We start from the raw sequence: 14,654 nt of genomic DNA, 5'->3' as shown, positions 1-14,654 counted from the left end.
GGGTGGAAGATCCCAGCCAGCCAAGCCGGCTGCCCCAGACAAATGGCCTGGTCCCTGCCGGTTCTCATGCCCCGTGCCAGCCTCCCGCTTCCTCCCCGGAAGGCAGCCCGCCACCCGCCACCCGCAGAGAAATCATAGCACCAATTCGATTTGGGCAGCAGCAGCAGGCGCTGGGACTTGTTTGCACTTCAGTTTGGAATTGAACAGGACAGAGCAGCATGGGGCGGGAGCTGCCTCTGCTGGGGCCTCTCCCATGCCCGAGTCACCTCTCTGCTGCCTGAGGAGCTCACTCAGCCTGCCAACTTCCCTCAGTGGAGGAGGGCGGCCCAGACCCCTCCAATCTATTCAGGTGGACCTCTCCTAACTGACCCCTACCCCAGGCCCATCTTCTACCCTGCTCTCCCAATCCTCCCCAGGTTCTGATGGGTGGGGATGAGTCCCACAGACAGGCTGTGGGAACTCAGGCAAGTGGTGGAGCCTCTCTGAGCCTCAGTGTCCTCATCTGCAGTTGTTACTAGGTGACACAATTACGTAGAGTTAGAATTATGACCATGGTTAAGCAGAAGCCCCTCCCCCACCTCTGATCCATGTATCTGTGACCCCCGGAACCCTGTGGTCTTGCTCCCTACCTGGGCCAGGGCATCTCTTTGGGCATGCGGATACAGTTTTGTTTTGTTTTGTTTTGTCTTCCTAGTCTGGGGCTGGGATGGAGAACAATGATGGGGTCACTGAAGCATTGGGGTCAAGGCTGACTTGGGGACAGCATGTGGACAGAGCGCACTGGGCACAACCCTCTCCCTCCTGTCACTCCCTGCCATGTGCTGGGTCCCTTCTATGTGCTGCCTGCCCATTTTACAGGTGAGGTGAGGCAACAGCTCAGGGCCTCGAGTAGGGATGACCCCAGAACCCACATCCCTCCCATCTCTGTCTCCTCCACAGCTCCTTTCCACAACGGGGGACATGGCAGAGTGGTTGGTGCACGTGAGTGGAGCGTGTGCCAAGGGGCTCCTTGTGTCTGGGGACTGGGGTACCTCCCCCAGCCTCTTACACAAATGCTCCTGCACTACTGACAGGGATCAAGGCCTGGAAATAGCCATGTCACCTTCAGAGGCTGAGTTGCTGCTGTGACTGGACCCTGTAAGGAGCTGAGGAAGGGTAGGCGACATGGCTGCCTATGCACCTGCCCATGGGAATTCTGCGCCATGCTCACACAAGCACACTCACACCTGCACACAGCATGGGGCAGAGGTGGGGGACAGGCTGTGACCTCTGCCTGGCCTTTTGCCTCCTGAGGGACCAGTAGAAGTTGAGCTTCTGCAGGTCCCTCCCAACTGTTGCAAAGGAGGCATCACACAGCACCAGGCCTGCTCTGCACTCAGCCGCCTGTGCCTTCACACAGGTCAGCCAGAGGTGTCTAGTAGGGACGGGCACCTTCAGGACCTTTGCTGCTCCCTTGGGGGTGTTTTTATCTTTTACCCACTCCCAAGGAATTCAGGGTCCCTCTATCAGACACCTGGAGCCTCAGCACCCCCAAACACTGCCCATTATTCCCACATTTTACTGCCATCCAGGCTGGAGGGCCGCGTGTACTCTTGCTTGGGGACTCAGCTGTGACCCTTATAAGTACAGAGCTAATCCTCTGTGTGCTCCTGCGGATGGAGCGACTGGAGATTCGATTCGTGTGTCCACACAACACATTTGCACCGGAAAGGAGCAGCATGGTCTCAACTGTGGGTCTAGCTTCATGGTGGTGCTCTCGCTCAGAGCCCCTGCCAGCCCATCAAGCCAGCCACACCCCGCTGCCCTCACCCAGCACCTGCCTGGGGCAGGGACTCCCCCAAGCCAGCCCCAGCTGCTGCATGGGCCCAATCTTGTCAGTCCCTGCTAATCCACCTTTGACCTTGGGTGTTGGGCTGCTGTGCCATGTCCCCCCCTCCAGAAGTCCTGGGGTTCGTCCCTAGGTACTGCCTCCGGCTTCTGTTGGGACATGGAGTCCCGGCCCTGACCCCACATCACTGTCTTGCTGCAGCCTGTCATTACTTACTCATGTACTTATTTATTTATTCCCAGCTTATTCTCCAAAGGATTTGCGACAGCTTACAGAAATACAACATAATAAAAGAGGCTCAAGAGGGGGGAGGTGGGTGGGAAACCCAGGCGTCTGAAGCAGGCTGGCTGGGGTTCAAATCCTGCTATGTACTCATTCAACCTTTGCCTGTAGAGTCTCTGCACCTCTCCCAGCCTCAGTTCCGTCACTGTAAAATAGAATGTTGTTGGCTTGACTAGCAGGAAGATGGAGCTGGTCCTGGGCAAGCAGGAGAGGAGATGCACAGAGAAGTCAGGGCAGGACAGCAATGGTGGACGAGGGTGAGGCTGGGCTGAGGCAGACACCACCCTGCTGGTCTGCATCCTGCACCTTCTAGGGGGTGGTCAACTCAGCTCAGCTCAAGGGAGAGCTCTGGGGACGGGCTGCACAGTGACCTCCAGGGGTTTCAACTGACCCAAACGCCCAGTCTGTAAATAACTCCTCCCTGGATTCTTCTCCAAGGGGAGCCCTGTGGGTGATGTCCAACACTCAGCCCCGCCATGAAGGGTAGAGCAGGGCAGGGGTCTGGGGTTCCAGGCCACAGAGTATCTTCTCACCTGGCACTGGCATCCAGGGGCAGGTCTTCATCCCTGGCCCCCTGGGCCTCTCCCCACATCTGACCCTCACTTTAGCCTAGAGCTCTGACTCCCACAACCACCACTGTCTAACCCCCAGCATTGCTCACCCCCAAAAACCAGTCCCTGCGCCCAGCCTTCAGTGTCTTACGCCCCCACTGCTGGCCCTTGAGGGGAGGACTTCCAGCCTACCCTGAAAGTGGCCCAGCTGTCCCACTCCCTCCCTGTGCCTTCCTCTAGTGGCTACTAGTCCCCCATCCTACCCTCTAGGCCGCCCCAGGTCACCCCTCCCTAGTGTCCCCTGATGGGAGGCAGGATTTCCAGCCACCCTCTGCTGCTAGTGTGCTGGTATTTCACAAATGTTGATGGGCCTGCACCTGGGCTGCCCCAGGGAGGCAGCCCATATAGCCACCCTGGCCTTTGGCCTCTCTGCCCTAGCCAGATGCTGCAGCTCACACACTTTACTTTTTTTTTGGTGGCACTGGATTTTGAACTCAGGGCCTTTAACATGCTAGGTAGGCACTCTACAACTTGAGCCACATCCACGGCCCTTTGACCTTATTTTTCAGGTAGGGCCTCAAGTTTATGCCAGCCTGGACTGTAATCTTCCTAATTATGTTTCCTGCACAGCTGGGGTGACAGACCCGTACTACCACACCCAGCTTTTTACTAGTTGAGATGGGGTCTCCCATCAAGGTTCAAGGTGGGCCAGCCTTGAACCGTGATCCTTCCATCTTCACATTTTAGTAGCTAGGATTACAGGCATGAGCCATTATGCTTGGCTCGCACACTTTTTAATCTCATCAAGGGAGCTGGGCTGATTTATTGACACAGCTGTGGGAAGTGCACGTCCATTTAGAACTTGGCAGGTGGAAAGTGGCACTGGGGAGCCTGGGAGGCCAATGGGGTGTAGGACACTGCCGAGCCCTAACTCCATCCCAAGCACCCTGGCACCACGGCCTCCGTCTTCCGGTCTGTGAATTGGGCTGCCCTGTAGCTTTGGAGGTGGCTAGGAGAGGCACAGCCCTGTCTAGCTCAGTCAAGAGCTTGGGGTTGGGGCTCTGTGTGCCTGATCCCTTAGTGGGAACTGGTTCCCCTGCACCACCTGAACAGTAGACACAGTCTGCAGTCAGTGGAGTCCACCCACCTCGTGCCTCCCCTTTGGTCTGTGCCCGGCAACAGCAGTGGTATCTGTGGTTTGGGAGAATCACATCAATGCTCTCAGAAGCCCACGTGCCGGGCAGTGCCCCTCAGAAGGCCACGCTTGACCTGGGCCATTGCTGGCACTCTGCCATCCCCAGCATGAGGTCACAACTGGGCCAGGCTCTGGGACCACAGTGCCAGGATATCCAAGCGTGTAATCAGACAACTCACGATAAATGAATGCATAGCACTCAATTTTAAATAATTAAGGGTGGCCCTGGGGGATGCTATAGTAGAGGGGCCCATCATTAAATAGGCTTTGATAATATCACGTAATTACAACAGTGTTGGGACCTCAGGGAAACTGGGGATCTCCTGGGGGGCCCCCACCCTGCTGTGTGGGTCAACCGATCCCTCTAGTGCTGGGCCCTACAGGGGTCCACTCTGATCAGCAGTTGGCTCCATAATCAGTCCAGGGACCCACGGGGCCTCCTCACCCTTCCACACCCTCAGTTCTGTGGAATGGGCGTGTGGGGGAGGGGTATTCCATACAAGCAGTGAGGACAGCTATGTGGGCAGGAGACGCTTTTCTGAGCCACAACCACAGCTTTGCCTTGTCAAGCGCTACTACGTGACATCTGCCAGTCGACCCTTACCACCTGCCTGGGCTGGCTTTGAACCGTGATCCTCCTGATCTCTGCCTTCTGAGTAGCTCGGATTTCAGGTGTGAGCCACTGCTGCCCGGCTCGGGTGCTTGTTTCTATCCTCATTTTATACATGACAACTCTGAGGATTCTTGGGTGATGAGAATGTTCTGGAATTAGACAGGAGGTGTTCACAAATATGAAAAATCACTGAATTCTACACTTTTAAGGGTGGGGGTGGGATTTTATGGTATGTGAATTACAGCCAGCCCTCTATATCCACAGGTTCTATATCTGCAGATTCAGCCCAGACTGGATAGAAAATATTTGAGGGAAAAAAAAAAAAGAAACCCTGTACTGAGCAAGTACAGTCTTTTTTTTTCTTGTCATTATTCCCTAAACAATACAGTGTAACAACTATTTACATTGTATTAGGCATTTCAGGGGATGTACAGATGATCTAAGTATACAGGAGGATGTGTGCAATTATATGCCAATCCAACACCAATTTACGCAAAGGACTTGAGCTCCTGCAGGTTTTGGTACGGGGGGGGGGGGGGTCCTGGAACCAACACCTGGCTTACCCCGGGCACGTGGATACTGAGGTTCAACTGCCTGTCTCAGTTTTCACAAATGAACTTGAGCTGTGTGGACTTTCATTCCAATGCTGTCCTTACCTGTAGGCTAAGGGATGGGACCTGCTGCCCAACTGCGACCCCCCCCCATCTTGTGTACAAGTACTGTCCTCCCACTCACCCAGCTTCTGGACACGCTTCTCACGTGGCACACGCATGTCCTCTCAGCCCTCACCCCTCATCCTGACTGCTGGCTTGGATGCTCCTTAGGCTGAGCAGGCCTCCTAGGGAACTTGTTCCCTCCAAGGATGTTCTGTCTCCCTTCCCAGGTATTCCTGCCCCTGATCACGCCCTGAGCATGTAGGGAAAAAGAAAAAGAAAAAGAAAATTCATTTTTCGTTAGCGGTAGAGCACTTGCCTGACACACACAAAGCTTTTTTGATCTCCAGTACCACACACACACACACACACACACACACACATACACACACACACACACACAATTATCACACACACACACACACACACATACACACATACACACACAATTTTTTTTTAATGCATTTGAACCAAGTTTTATAAAGAAAAATAAGCCCAGGCCAGAGAAGGGAAGGAACTTGCTCACGGTTTCATGTGAACAAATAACATAGCTGAGATTTGAACTTGGGTCATGTTAGGTCTTCCCATGAAACAACCTGCTTCCCTCATATATTAAGCTTTCATTTTGTTACTCCCTCACTCAAGAAGTTTCACTGGCTCCCTGTTGTTCCTCTCTTGGGCGCAATGATCCTGAGTCCACCTCCATGTGGAAGTGCCATCTTCTCACCTCCAGTCCACTTCCCGAGTGCAGCCCTCTCTCTCCCTGTACCCACCCTCCTGTCCCCAGCCCCACCCACCCACTCCACCTATTCCTTTCCTCTAAGTGTCTCAGATCCCTCAGGCTTTGAGTTAGGCCCTCCAGAGCCTCTGGGCCTGACTTCCCTTCTGCCCAACCCCTCCCTCTCTGTTCCTTCTCTGCTTCTGTGACAGCATTTGCAGGTCCCTCTGCTTGGGAAACAGTCCTCTTGCCCTCTCTCTTCCCCTCAGGCCTGACTTGCTCATCCCTTGGATCTTGGCTCCAGCAACAGCTGTCCCCTGTACACACCCCTCACAGTCACCCTTTCTCCCTATGATCCCCTGCTGCAAATCCATCTCCCCTCTACCCACCATCTCCCCTCTACCCACCATCTTCCCACAAGGCCTCGGATCCAGAAAGCACCAGGTGCACAAGCAGGCACAGGCAGAAGTCCTCACCACACACAGTGGTCAGCAAGGCCTCTCAGAGGGAAGGGGTTCCCACCCCTCCCATTTCTCCCTCCTCTGAGCACTGTCCCTGCTGGCAGGCAGCACACAGCAAAAGCGGCTGGCAGGCAGCCTCTGAAATCCCGTTGCAGCTCTGCCCATTGCCAGGGTCCACAGGCCCTGGTCCCTCCCGGCACACTGGCTTTCCAGTGCATTCTGGAAACTGCTACCCCTTCCCCATCCTCTGCTAAGACACTCTCCCTTCCCCAGGCCAGCTCCTCATCCTCATGCTGGTCTCTGCCCGGTGTCACTTCCTCCCCTCCCTCCCTAGTTTTGCCATCTGAACCAATAAATGAGATTCACTCCAGTCCCCCCAAGAGGGCACCTCCCTGAACGCAGAGCCCAAAGCCTGGCTCTCCCTTCCTTGCTGGGTCCCTACATGCCCCAGGTCATTACCCTGGGCTGAGGCTGGGTTGGGGCAGTGTTTGTGGGATGAAGGAAGGCGTCCCTGCCTGCCAGAGCATGGTCACCCCCAAGAAGGGGTGGTCAGTCCCCTGGCCACCTGGGACCTGGTAGGATCTGCTGCCTATCCTGACAGCTCCCCTCCTGGGCATCCCTCAGAACCCAGGCTGAGAGGGAGACGGCCCAGGCGGAGTAACCAGATTAGCCTAAGCGGCTGCTCTTGTTTCCTGGTATAATTGGATTGAGGCCATGTTCGGTGCAGCTGCATTTAATATTGTAATTCTGCAGCCCGTCGTACCCCTGACGGCCACACAGAGGGAGGGACAGACGGAGTTTGGCCCGCAGGTAGGGGGGGCTCTGGGCTGGAGAAGAGGCTGGGGAGCAGGAATGGAGCTGTGCCCAACCACCTTTGACAGGCACTGCCAAGCAAGGCCGTGGAAGGGCTAGCCACTCACAGGATAGCCCTAGACCCAAGCTGATGGAGGGGCTGGGAGAGGAGGCCCAGCTGGCTTCAGTCCCCAGTGGGTTTGATGTCTAAACATTCTGTTGCCACCATTCTGGGGCCCAGGCTCCTGAGGCCTACATAGCTTCAGGGAGGCCCATGACCAGGTGGCCACACAGTGGCCTCCTTAGACCCGCCAGGAGCCCAGGCCAGTCGCAGGTTGGGGGCCTCTCACTCTGCTGTGTCCACTCAATGCCAGGTAACCTTGTGGTGATGTACAGCGACCCCCAGAGGCCTGTGCTTGAATGTCATAGTGCCTGAGGTGGGCGTGGGCCTGCATATGTCCCAGGGTGTGTGTGTTGCTGTGTATGTTTGTTGTATGTTGTCGGTGTGCATCCATCAGTGTACGCCCATCACTTTGTGTGCACATCGGTGTGTCCATCACCGTATATTTCCATCAGTGGGTGTGTCCTGAAGTGTGTGTATATATCAGTCTGTGTATGTGTGTGTATACTGGATCCACCAGCCTGCCTATGTACACATCAGGATGTGAACCCACCATTCTGTGTGTGTGTGTGTGTGTGTATTCACATGTCAGCCTGAGGCCAGGCTTTGGGTCTTTAAAAGCAAAGTCAGGTGGGATCTGAGATCAGGATTCAGCTGAGAAGGGACAGAGATCAGGGCAGGCCTGGGAAAGGGTCTCCTGTTCTTAGACATCTCCTCCCCCTAGGCATGACTGAGAGGTAGGGCTGTCTCCCAACACTGCCCAGATTTGGACATCTCCCGCTGCCTGGCGTGGCACCTGGTAGGGAGGTAAGTTCTCCATCCTCCATCTGTGGGCTGGTGTCCACCCTGGCTCCTCCTGGAGACTCAGGACCAGCTCTGAAGTCCTCAGGCACAGGACAGCTTCTTATCTAGTGAAGAGGGGCTAGGAGTATCACCCTGGGTAGGGGCAATGGGCTGGGGTCTGTGGGTCTCCACCCTTTCCTGCCCCTGCTCCTTCCACTGCTCTGCATGGCTCCAGGGCTTGGTGACAGCTCCCATCCATCACTCGGCCCTATTTTTAGGAGGTGACAACCCAGCTGTGAAAATTCACTCCATGCCGATCCCTTCCACGTGAGGAGTCTTAGCCCCAAGCCGATTAGCAAGGAGGAAGCACGGGGAGCTAGGAGGCGGGCGGGAGGAGGCCCACAGCAGGCTGGGGCACAGGCTGTGAGTGCAGAGTGTCACCAGGCCTGGTCCTTTGGAGCGCACACAGAGAAGCAAGGGTGTCCAGAACCTGGGTCCCTCACTAGCTCTGCCAGTGACAAGCCCCTGTCTGCTCTGGGCCTCAGTTTCCCTGGCTGTTCAGTGCACTGCAATCTCACATCAAAGCCTGACTCTCACTTCCTGGGGTCCTTTCTATCCCTTCCTTGTAGTGTTGGCAGATAAAATACAGGAACCCACTTAAATGAGTATTTCAGACAGACAAATCACTTTTAGGTCTAAGCTTGTCTCAAATATTGCATGAGGTATACTTATATTGCAAAAAGACCAGTTTCTTACCCAAAATTCAATTTTTTTTTTTTTTTTTGGTGGGACTGGAGTTTGAATTCAGGGCTTTGCCCTTGCAGAGCAGGTGCCCTACCACTTTAACCACACCTCCAGTGTGGATGGAGATGGGGACTCATAACTATTTGCCTGGGCTAGCCTCAAACTAGGATCCTCCTGATCTCAGCCTCCCAGGCAAGAGCCACCAGTGCCTGGCTGTTTAGTTGTTTTTGGATTGGGGCTTGAACTCTGGGCTTCTCAGTTGCAAAGCAGGTGCTCTACTGCTTGAGGCACACCTCCAGTCCATTTTGCTTTGGTTATTTTGGAGATTGGGGTCTCAAAACTATTTGTTCAGGCTGGCCTCAAACCATGATCCCTCTTATCTCAGCCTCCCAAGTAGCTAGGATTACAGGTATAAGGCACGGGGTGGAGGGGAAATCCAGTGAAATTCAAATTTTTATGTTAACCTGGCAACTCTGCTTCCTTGGAGCAAGTCTTCTTCACTGTTCTGCCTCACCTAGTTCAGCCACTAAAGGGGGAGTGGCCAACAGGTGTTTGCACACCTGGCTGTCTTGCCCTGCCCCCACCCTAAGGTAGCTTGTCACCTGCCCCTCCCCCTGTGGTGCCACAAACACCTGCAGTCATCACAGTGTCTGCCTGGCTCAGATCTCTAGCTCCTAAAGGCAGGGTGGTCCAGCCTTTTCCTGGGCTGTGTGAATTTGTGTGACTTCATCTTCCTCTCTAGGCTCAGTTTCTACCTCTGTAAAGTGGGAATAATAACCAGTGTGTTGTAAGGGTTATCCAAGCTGAGAGCTTAGAGTAGTGAGTAAAATTCCAGTCTCCAGAACCCCAGAGTCAGCACAGGGCCCAGCACAGATGAGACATTCATTGGTTCATTCATTCAGCAAGACACATGGCTGGCCTGTGATATACCAAGTGTTGCCTTAGGTGCTGGAGCCCCCAGATCTTCCCTGCCTCAGGGCTGCTGTACCAAAGTCAGTGCCATGAGCAGCATCTTCTACCCTGGGGGTGAAGCGTCTTGGGGCAGCACCTGGCAAGGGTCAGAGGGTCTGCTGAGGAAGTGGAAGTTTGCAGGGTGAGGTGGAAAGGCAGGGAACAGAGGGAGCAGGGAGAGTGCGGAGGGTGCCAGCATCCCTTGGGTCAGGGCAGGGGTAGGTGGTGGCAAGGTCAGACCCACTTGAAGGAGGAGCATCTGGCAGCTGAAGGGGTGGGCCAGGCAGGCAGCTATGGGAAGGAAGGACATTGAGAGCAATATAGAGCGAGGCCTTGGGGCTGTGCTTCTCTCCATCCCCCATCCCCCCACACCCCACTTCTTCCCTCTACGAGATTCAGGTATAGCCTACCTACCTTCCCTGCCCCTGCAGTCTGAGTCTGTCTGGAAGGGTGGAGTCAGCATGTATCAATCAGGCTGGGCCCAGTCTAGAGGTCCAGAACCCTCGCAAGCTCCCTGAGACTTTGGCCTCACCTCCAGGTTTCCTTGAGTGGAACAAAGGGGCCCAGAGAAGGTAAGATGCCTCCTGGGGCCACAGTGGGCCCAGGCCTGCCCCATGGTCTCCTTCTGTCCTGCAGATAGCTAGGGTAGGGGCTGGTATCCCCAGCCTCCCTTTTCAGCCCTGGGAAGAGGGGGGGCAGTGGTCAAGAACCCAGTGGCCCCTGTGGTCTGGAATGGCATTGCCCAGCCCAAGCAAGGAGGCTCCTAGTTGGGAAGGGGTACATGGTCCTGAAGTGAGGCTGGAGGCTACCAGGATGTCACAGCTTCACCCCAAGCCCCAGAAACTCAGGAGTGACTCCATTTCACCACCTGCTTGTCAGGAGTGAAGCCCAGAGCCTGGCACCCTGTGTAACCAGGACAGTAACTCAGGGGCCCACAGGGCAGTTTAATGGGGAAAAGGGGTCTGATAACCAGGATACTCTGGGAGTGCACAAGCCCCCCTAGAGGAAAGCTCCGCTCAGCAATGAAAGAGGTGCTGCTATGGGGGGTGGTGCAGCAGACAGGAAAGTGGAGGGTGCAGAGGGAACACAGGGATGGCTTCCCCACCTCTTGCTATGCAACTCAACCTCAACCTCTCTAAGCTGCTTTCCTCATCTATAACCTGACAGGTCCTCCCTCCCACAGAAGATCATGGGGAATCCTGAGGATAAGGACCGCTGCTGAGGTATGGCATAGGAAGCATGTGTCATAAACCTCAGGTCAGAGGGCAGGGGTCAGGAAAATTCTCCCACAGCTAGGGTCTTGAAAGGTGCATAGGAGTTCAGCAGCTAGAAAAGGTATAGGGGCCCCCTCAGAAACCTCGCTCCCTTGTAGAGAAAGAACAAGTACCTAACAAGCCAGAAGCTGGATGTTTGAGGCAGCCCTTGCTTTCTCTGTGCTTCAGTTTCCCCACCACAAAAGGAGACCATTGCCCTGAGCCAGCATCATGTCTACTTGTGACATTCTAGGTGACTCTCCCTTGCAGGGGGAGGCAGGGCTGGAATAGGGAGGGTATACCCCTACCCACCTCCTCTGCCTGGTTGGGCTGACAGCCACCTGGTGTGGCAGGCTGAGGATGCTGAGGGCTAGCCAGGCCCCTCTCCTTTGTGCCTGGGCCTCCAAGGCACCCCCAGGAGCCAGGCCCCCAGTGCACTCTCAACTAGCCTATCCTCGGATGCCAGAGCCCAGAGGTGGCTCGGTCAGAGCCTGGTCCCTGTGGTGTTCTGGGGGCTGCCGCAGCCCGGCTGGCCAACCTGAGTCTCTCCTCCTCGGAAGCCTCAGTGTTTACCTTGCTGCACAAGGCCCGGCTTTAACTCCCTGCGGAGCGTGTTTAGGAGGCGAGAACCCACGCGCGTGCCCGCGCTCGCACGCCATCTGAAGTGCCAGACCGCACAGGCGTGCAGCCCGGCGCAGATGTGCAGCCCAGCGCCCGCTGTCCCTGGCCTGCACCTCCTGTACCTGCGCCAGGGTGGGCGGCCTCAGCCCAGCAGGCAACTGGCACTAATTGCGAATTAATAAGTTAATTAATAAGTGCCATGTATGACCTTAGTTAATCCTTCCAAAACTCTCTCCTTTCATTCTGTCCATCTTAGGGATGTCCCAAGTGAGTCTCCAGGCAGGAGAGTATAGTCTAGCCAGCCAGGAAACCAGAAAAGGGCAACTGGGGTTCAAAGACAGATCTTCGGGGCTCAGAGAGGACGATGGGCATTGACAATGGGGGTAAACTGAGGGACAAGCATGCAGCCCTGGGGGGTCTATACCTGGCACCCAGTGGCCCTCAAAGACCTGCAGGAGCCCGCCTCTGCCTCTGCTGTGTCTTGATGACTCCCTGGGCCACAGAACTGTCCCTAAAATGGAGCAGTCTGGCAGATCTGAGGTCTCTACTTTGGGGAGGGTCCCATAAGAATATCACCATCACCACGCACAGTTTGCAGGGGAGTGTTGTGGTTCACAGCTCCCCAGAAACTCAGGTTAGGGGCCACTGAGCCACACGTGGGATGAAGCCACAACAGGAACCAGGGAGGACATGAACTCCCAATTCCAAGTTCCCTAATCGCCCTAGCACTTTACAGACCTTAACCTCAGAATGACTCTGTAGCCAGGGCAGGGGATGAGGGCGGAGAGCATTCCTATCCCCACCACTGACGGGTACGAAATAGCTGGGCCACAAAGCAGGAAGCAGAAGCAGCATCCAGTTAAATTGCATGGTGGGTTCTTGGAGTTTGGTTTATTATTATACTTCATAACTTAGAGATGCCACATGGTTTTTTTTTTTGTATTTATTTAATGTTATGTAATTATTTTAATTTAAAAAAAAAAAGAAAAAAGACTGAATAAGCTGGACCTAATTTTAGCTTCTGGGATTCCTGCCTTCTGCCTTCCACAGCCTGCCAGGCAGCCCCCAAGGGCAACTGACACATGGCACCTTCAAGCTGCCATTCCTGGACCTGGCTCCCTGATGGCCCCTGGACCCAGCCTGCAAGGTGGTGCAGGACAGCCCCTCCAGCCCTGGGCAGCTGAGGCTGGTGAGCCCCAGTTCCGGCCCCCCAGTGCCAGACCCAGCGGCAGCTCCACTCACCCCTCCCCTAGTGCCAGGGCAGGACAAGCCTTATGAGTTCAGAGTCGATTCGATCAGGCTCACATCCTCTTGTCTGCTGGGAGGATTTAGTGTGCGGCCGCGGTCAATAGTGCGTTTGTTTTGCTATCGACCTGCCAAGCAGCTCCTGAGCTGCCTGTCCCCCTTGGCCCCTCTGGTCACTCCAGGCTGCAAAGCTGGGACCCTAGAGTCGTAGCCACTGGGCAGATTTGGGGGGCTCCTTGAGACCCCCTCCCAGGCCTCTTGCCACCACCAGCCCCTGTCCATGACTCAGCCCACCCCCCACAAGACATCCCCCACCATCTTTAGGCCCCATAGTCTAGGGAGGATGGGGTGGGCCACAGTCACTGACCACACCTGACCATGCGGCCTCCTGCTTGACAGAGGGCCCCATAATTATCAGGCTGGGGGCGCTCTGTGGCACCAATTGACAGAATGGGAAAACTGAGGCCCAGAGTGGTGAGGTGACAGTACCTGTGGCTGGAGCAGCAGGGTTTTTGGGATGGGGCACTAAGGCCTCCCATCCTGTCTAGAGCAGCCCCTGGTCTGGGTCAGTACAGGAACAGGAGCCATCTAGACAGCTGGCTAAAGGAACCCTCTCCTTGGTCTCTCTGCCCAGCCCCAGTCCTGGCCACACTTGGGTAGGGGGACGGTAGATGCTGACTTCATTTATTCAACTCATTTGTTCACTCATTCATTCAACAAACATTGTCAAATCCCAGCTGGAACCTGGGAGCACCCCAAATAGCCCTACAACTATGGGTTCCTTTGGGGAGTCTGGAAAGGCTGCTCCCAGCTGGGGTCCAGAAGTGAACCCCCTGAGGCATAGGGAAAAATAGAGATGCATGTGGCCAGTCTGTGAACCATGGAGGTCTGAGGATTGTTTTTTGGAGCATGCAGCAGAGACAGCCCTTCCTCATCTGCTTAACCAACCCCTGGAGGATTCTGTCCCCCAACAGCCTCTTCCCCAACTGTCCCAGAGGAAGCTGCCTCCGTCTTCCTCCTGTCCCCCTTCCAAAACAAGAAAGAGAGAAAAAAAAACTATTATTGTTCACGCCTCATCTCCCTCCAAAGTTATTAAATTTCATTCCACGAACAAATAAATCCATTTTTATTGCAGCAGGAGGAGCGGGCAGCGGTTTGGCTGTTTTACCTTTTTTATTTTTCAAAGTCCTGTTAAATCTGCCCCATCAGCTGGGAGCCCTCCCCGCCCCCTGCTGTGGCCCCAGCATACTGAGTTAGCTATGCTGTTTTTCTCCTCCCAGCAGTATCGGCTGGGGCTAGATCCCACCTGACCTGCTCCCTACACTCTCCAGAGCCCTTCCCTTCCTCAGTCTGCCTACTAGGAAAAGCTTCCGCAGCCCCTGTTTGTTTGGCATTTTATAGTTTTCCTAACACTTCCCGCACACACCTCCCACCCCAGCCCTGCTGGGGAGGCATCACTGGCTCCATTTTGCAGGAGAGGAAATAAGCAGAATGGCCGCATATCTTCCTTGCAGGTCTGAGGGTCCCAGGACCCAGGGGAGCTCTGATCACTTCTCCAAGGCTGGCCTGCATGAACTCTGATCAGCACTTCAGAGGCCTCTCATGGGCAGTAGGGACTCACAGCCATCTCTACCATCTGCCAGTTTTGTGACTCTGAGCATGAGACTTGGCTCCACAGGCCTCAGTCTGTGCATCCATGAAAGAGGAATAATCATATCGGTGCCCCCTTCAGGCCACCACGGCAATGTAGGAGCACAGCACAGAGCTCGGTACTTGCCTGGCCTCTCACCCAACTGTAGTCTCCCAGCTTCCCCGCCCCGCCCCGTCTGCTCTCCCCGCCCCG

General features: G+C 55.1%; 2 protein-coding genes across 4 annotated transcripts in view; one reads left to right on the top strand and one right to left on the bottom strand.

Moving 5' to 3' along the window:
* Window positions 1-14,654, top strand: part of Macrod1 (mono-ADP ribosylhydrolase 1) — a 142,093-nt gene that overhangs the window by 67,705 nt on the left and 59,734 nt on the right. The window contains exons 4-6 of one of the 3 annotated variants that reach the window (XM_074048276.1): window positions 10,860-10,915; window positions 12,617-12,755; window positions 14,326-14,555. The exons of the other annotated variants lie outside the window; for them this stretch is intronic. Of the exons in view, the coding sequence (XP_073904377.1) occupies window positions 10,860-10,915; window positions 12,617-12,755; window positions 14,326-14,462 (332 nt within the window). The 3' untranslated portion in view covers window positions 14,463-14,555. Of the gene's footprint in view, window positions 1-10,859; window positions 10,916-12,616; window positions 12,756-14,325; window positions 14,556-14,654 lie in introns of those variants that run through there. 3 annotated transcript variants of the gene reach the window in all.
* Window positions 1-14,654, bottom strand: part of Flrt1 (fibronectin leucine rich transmembrane protein 1) — a 73,623-nt gene that overhangs the window by 30,212 nt on the left and 28,757 nt on the right. The gene's annotated exons all lie outside the window — the stretch shown is intronic.

The sequence above is a fragment of the Castor canadensis genome, chromosome 1 (genome assembly GCF_047511655.1).
Source record: "Castor canadensis chromosome 1, mCasCan1.hap1v2, whole genome shotgun sequence".
Taxonomy (NCBI): Eukaryota; Metazoa; Chordata; class Mammalia; order Rodentia; family Castoridae; genus Castor; species Castor canadensis.
Note: the sequence above shows the minus strand (reverse complement) of the source record. Positions and strands in the feature narration are given on the sequence as shown.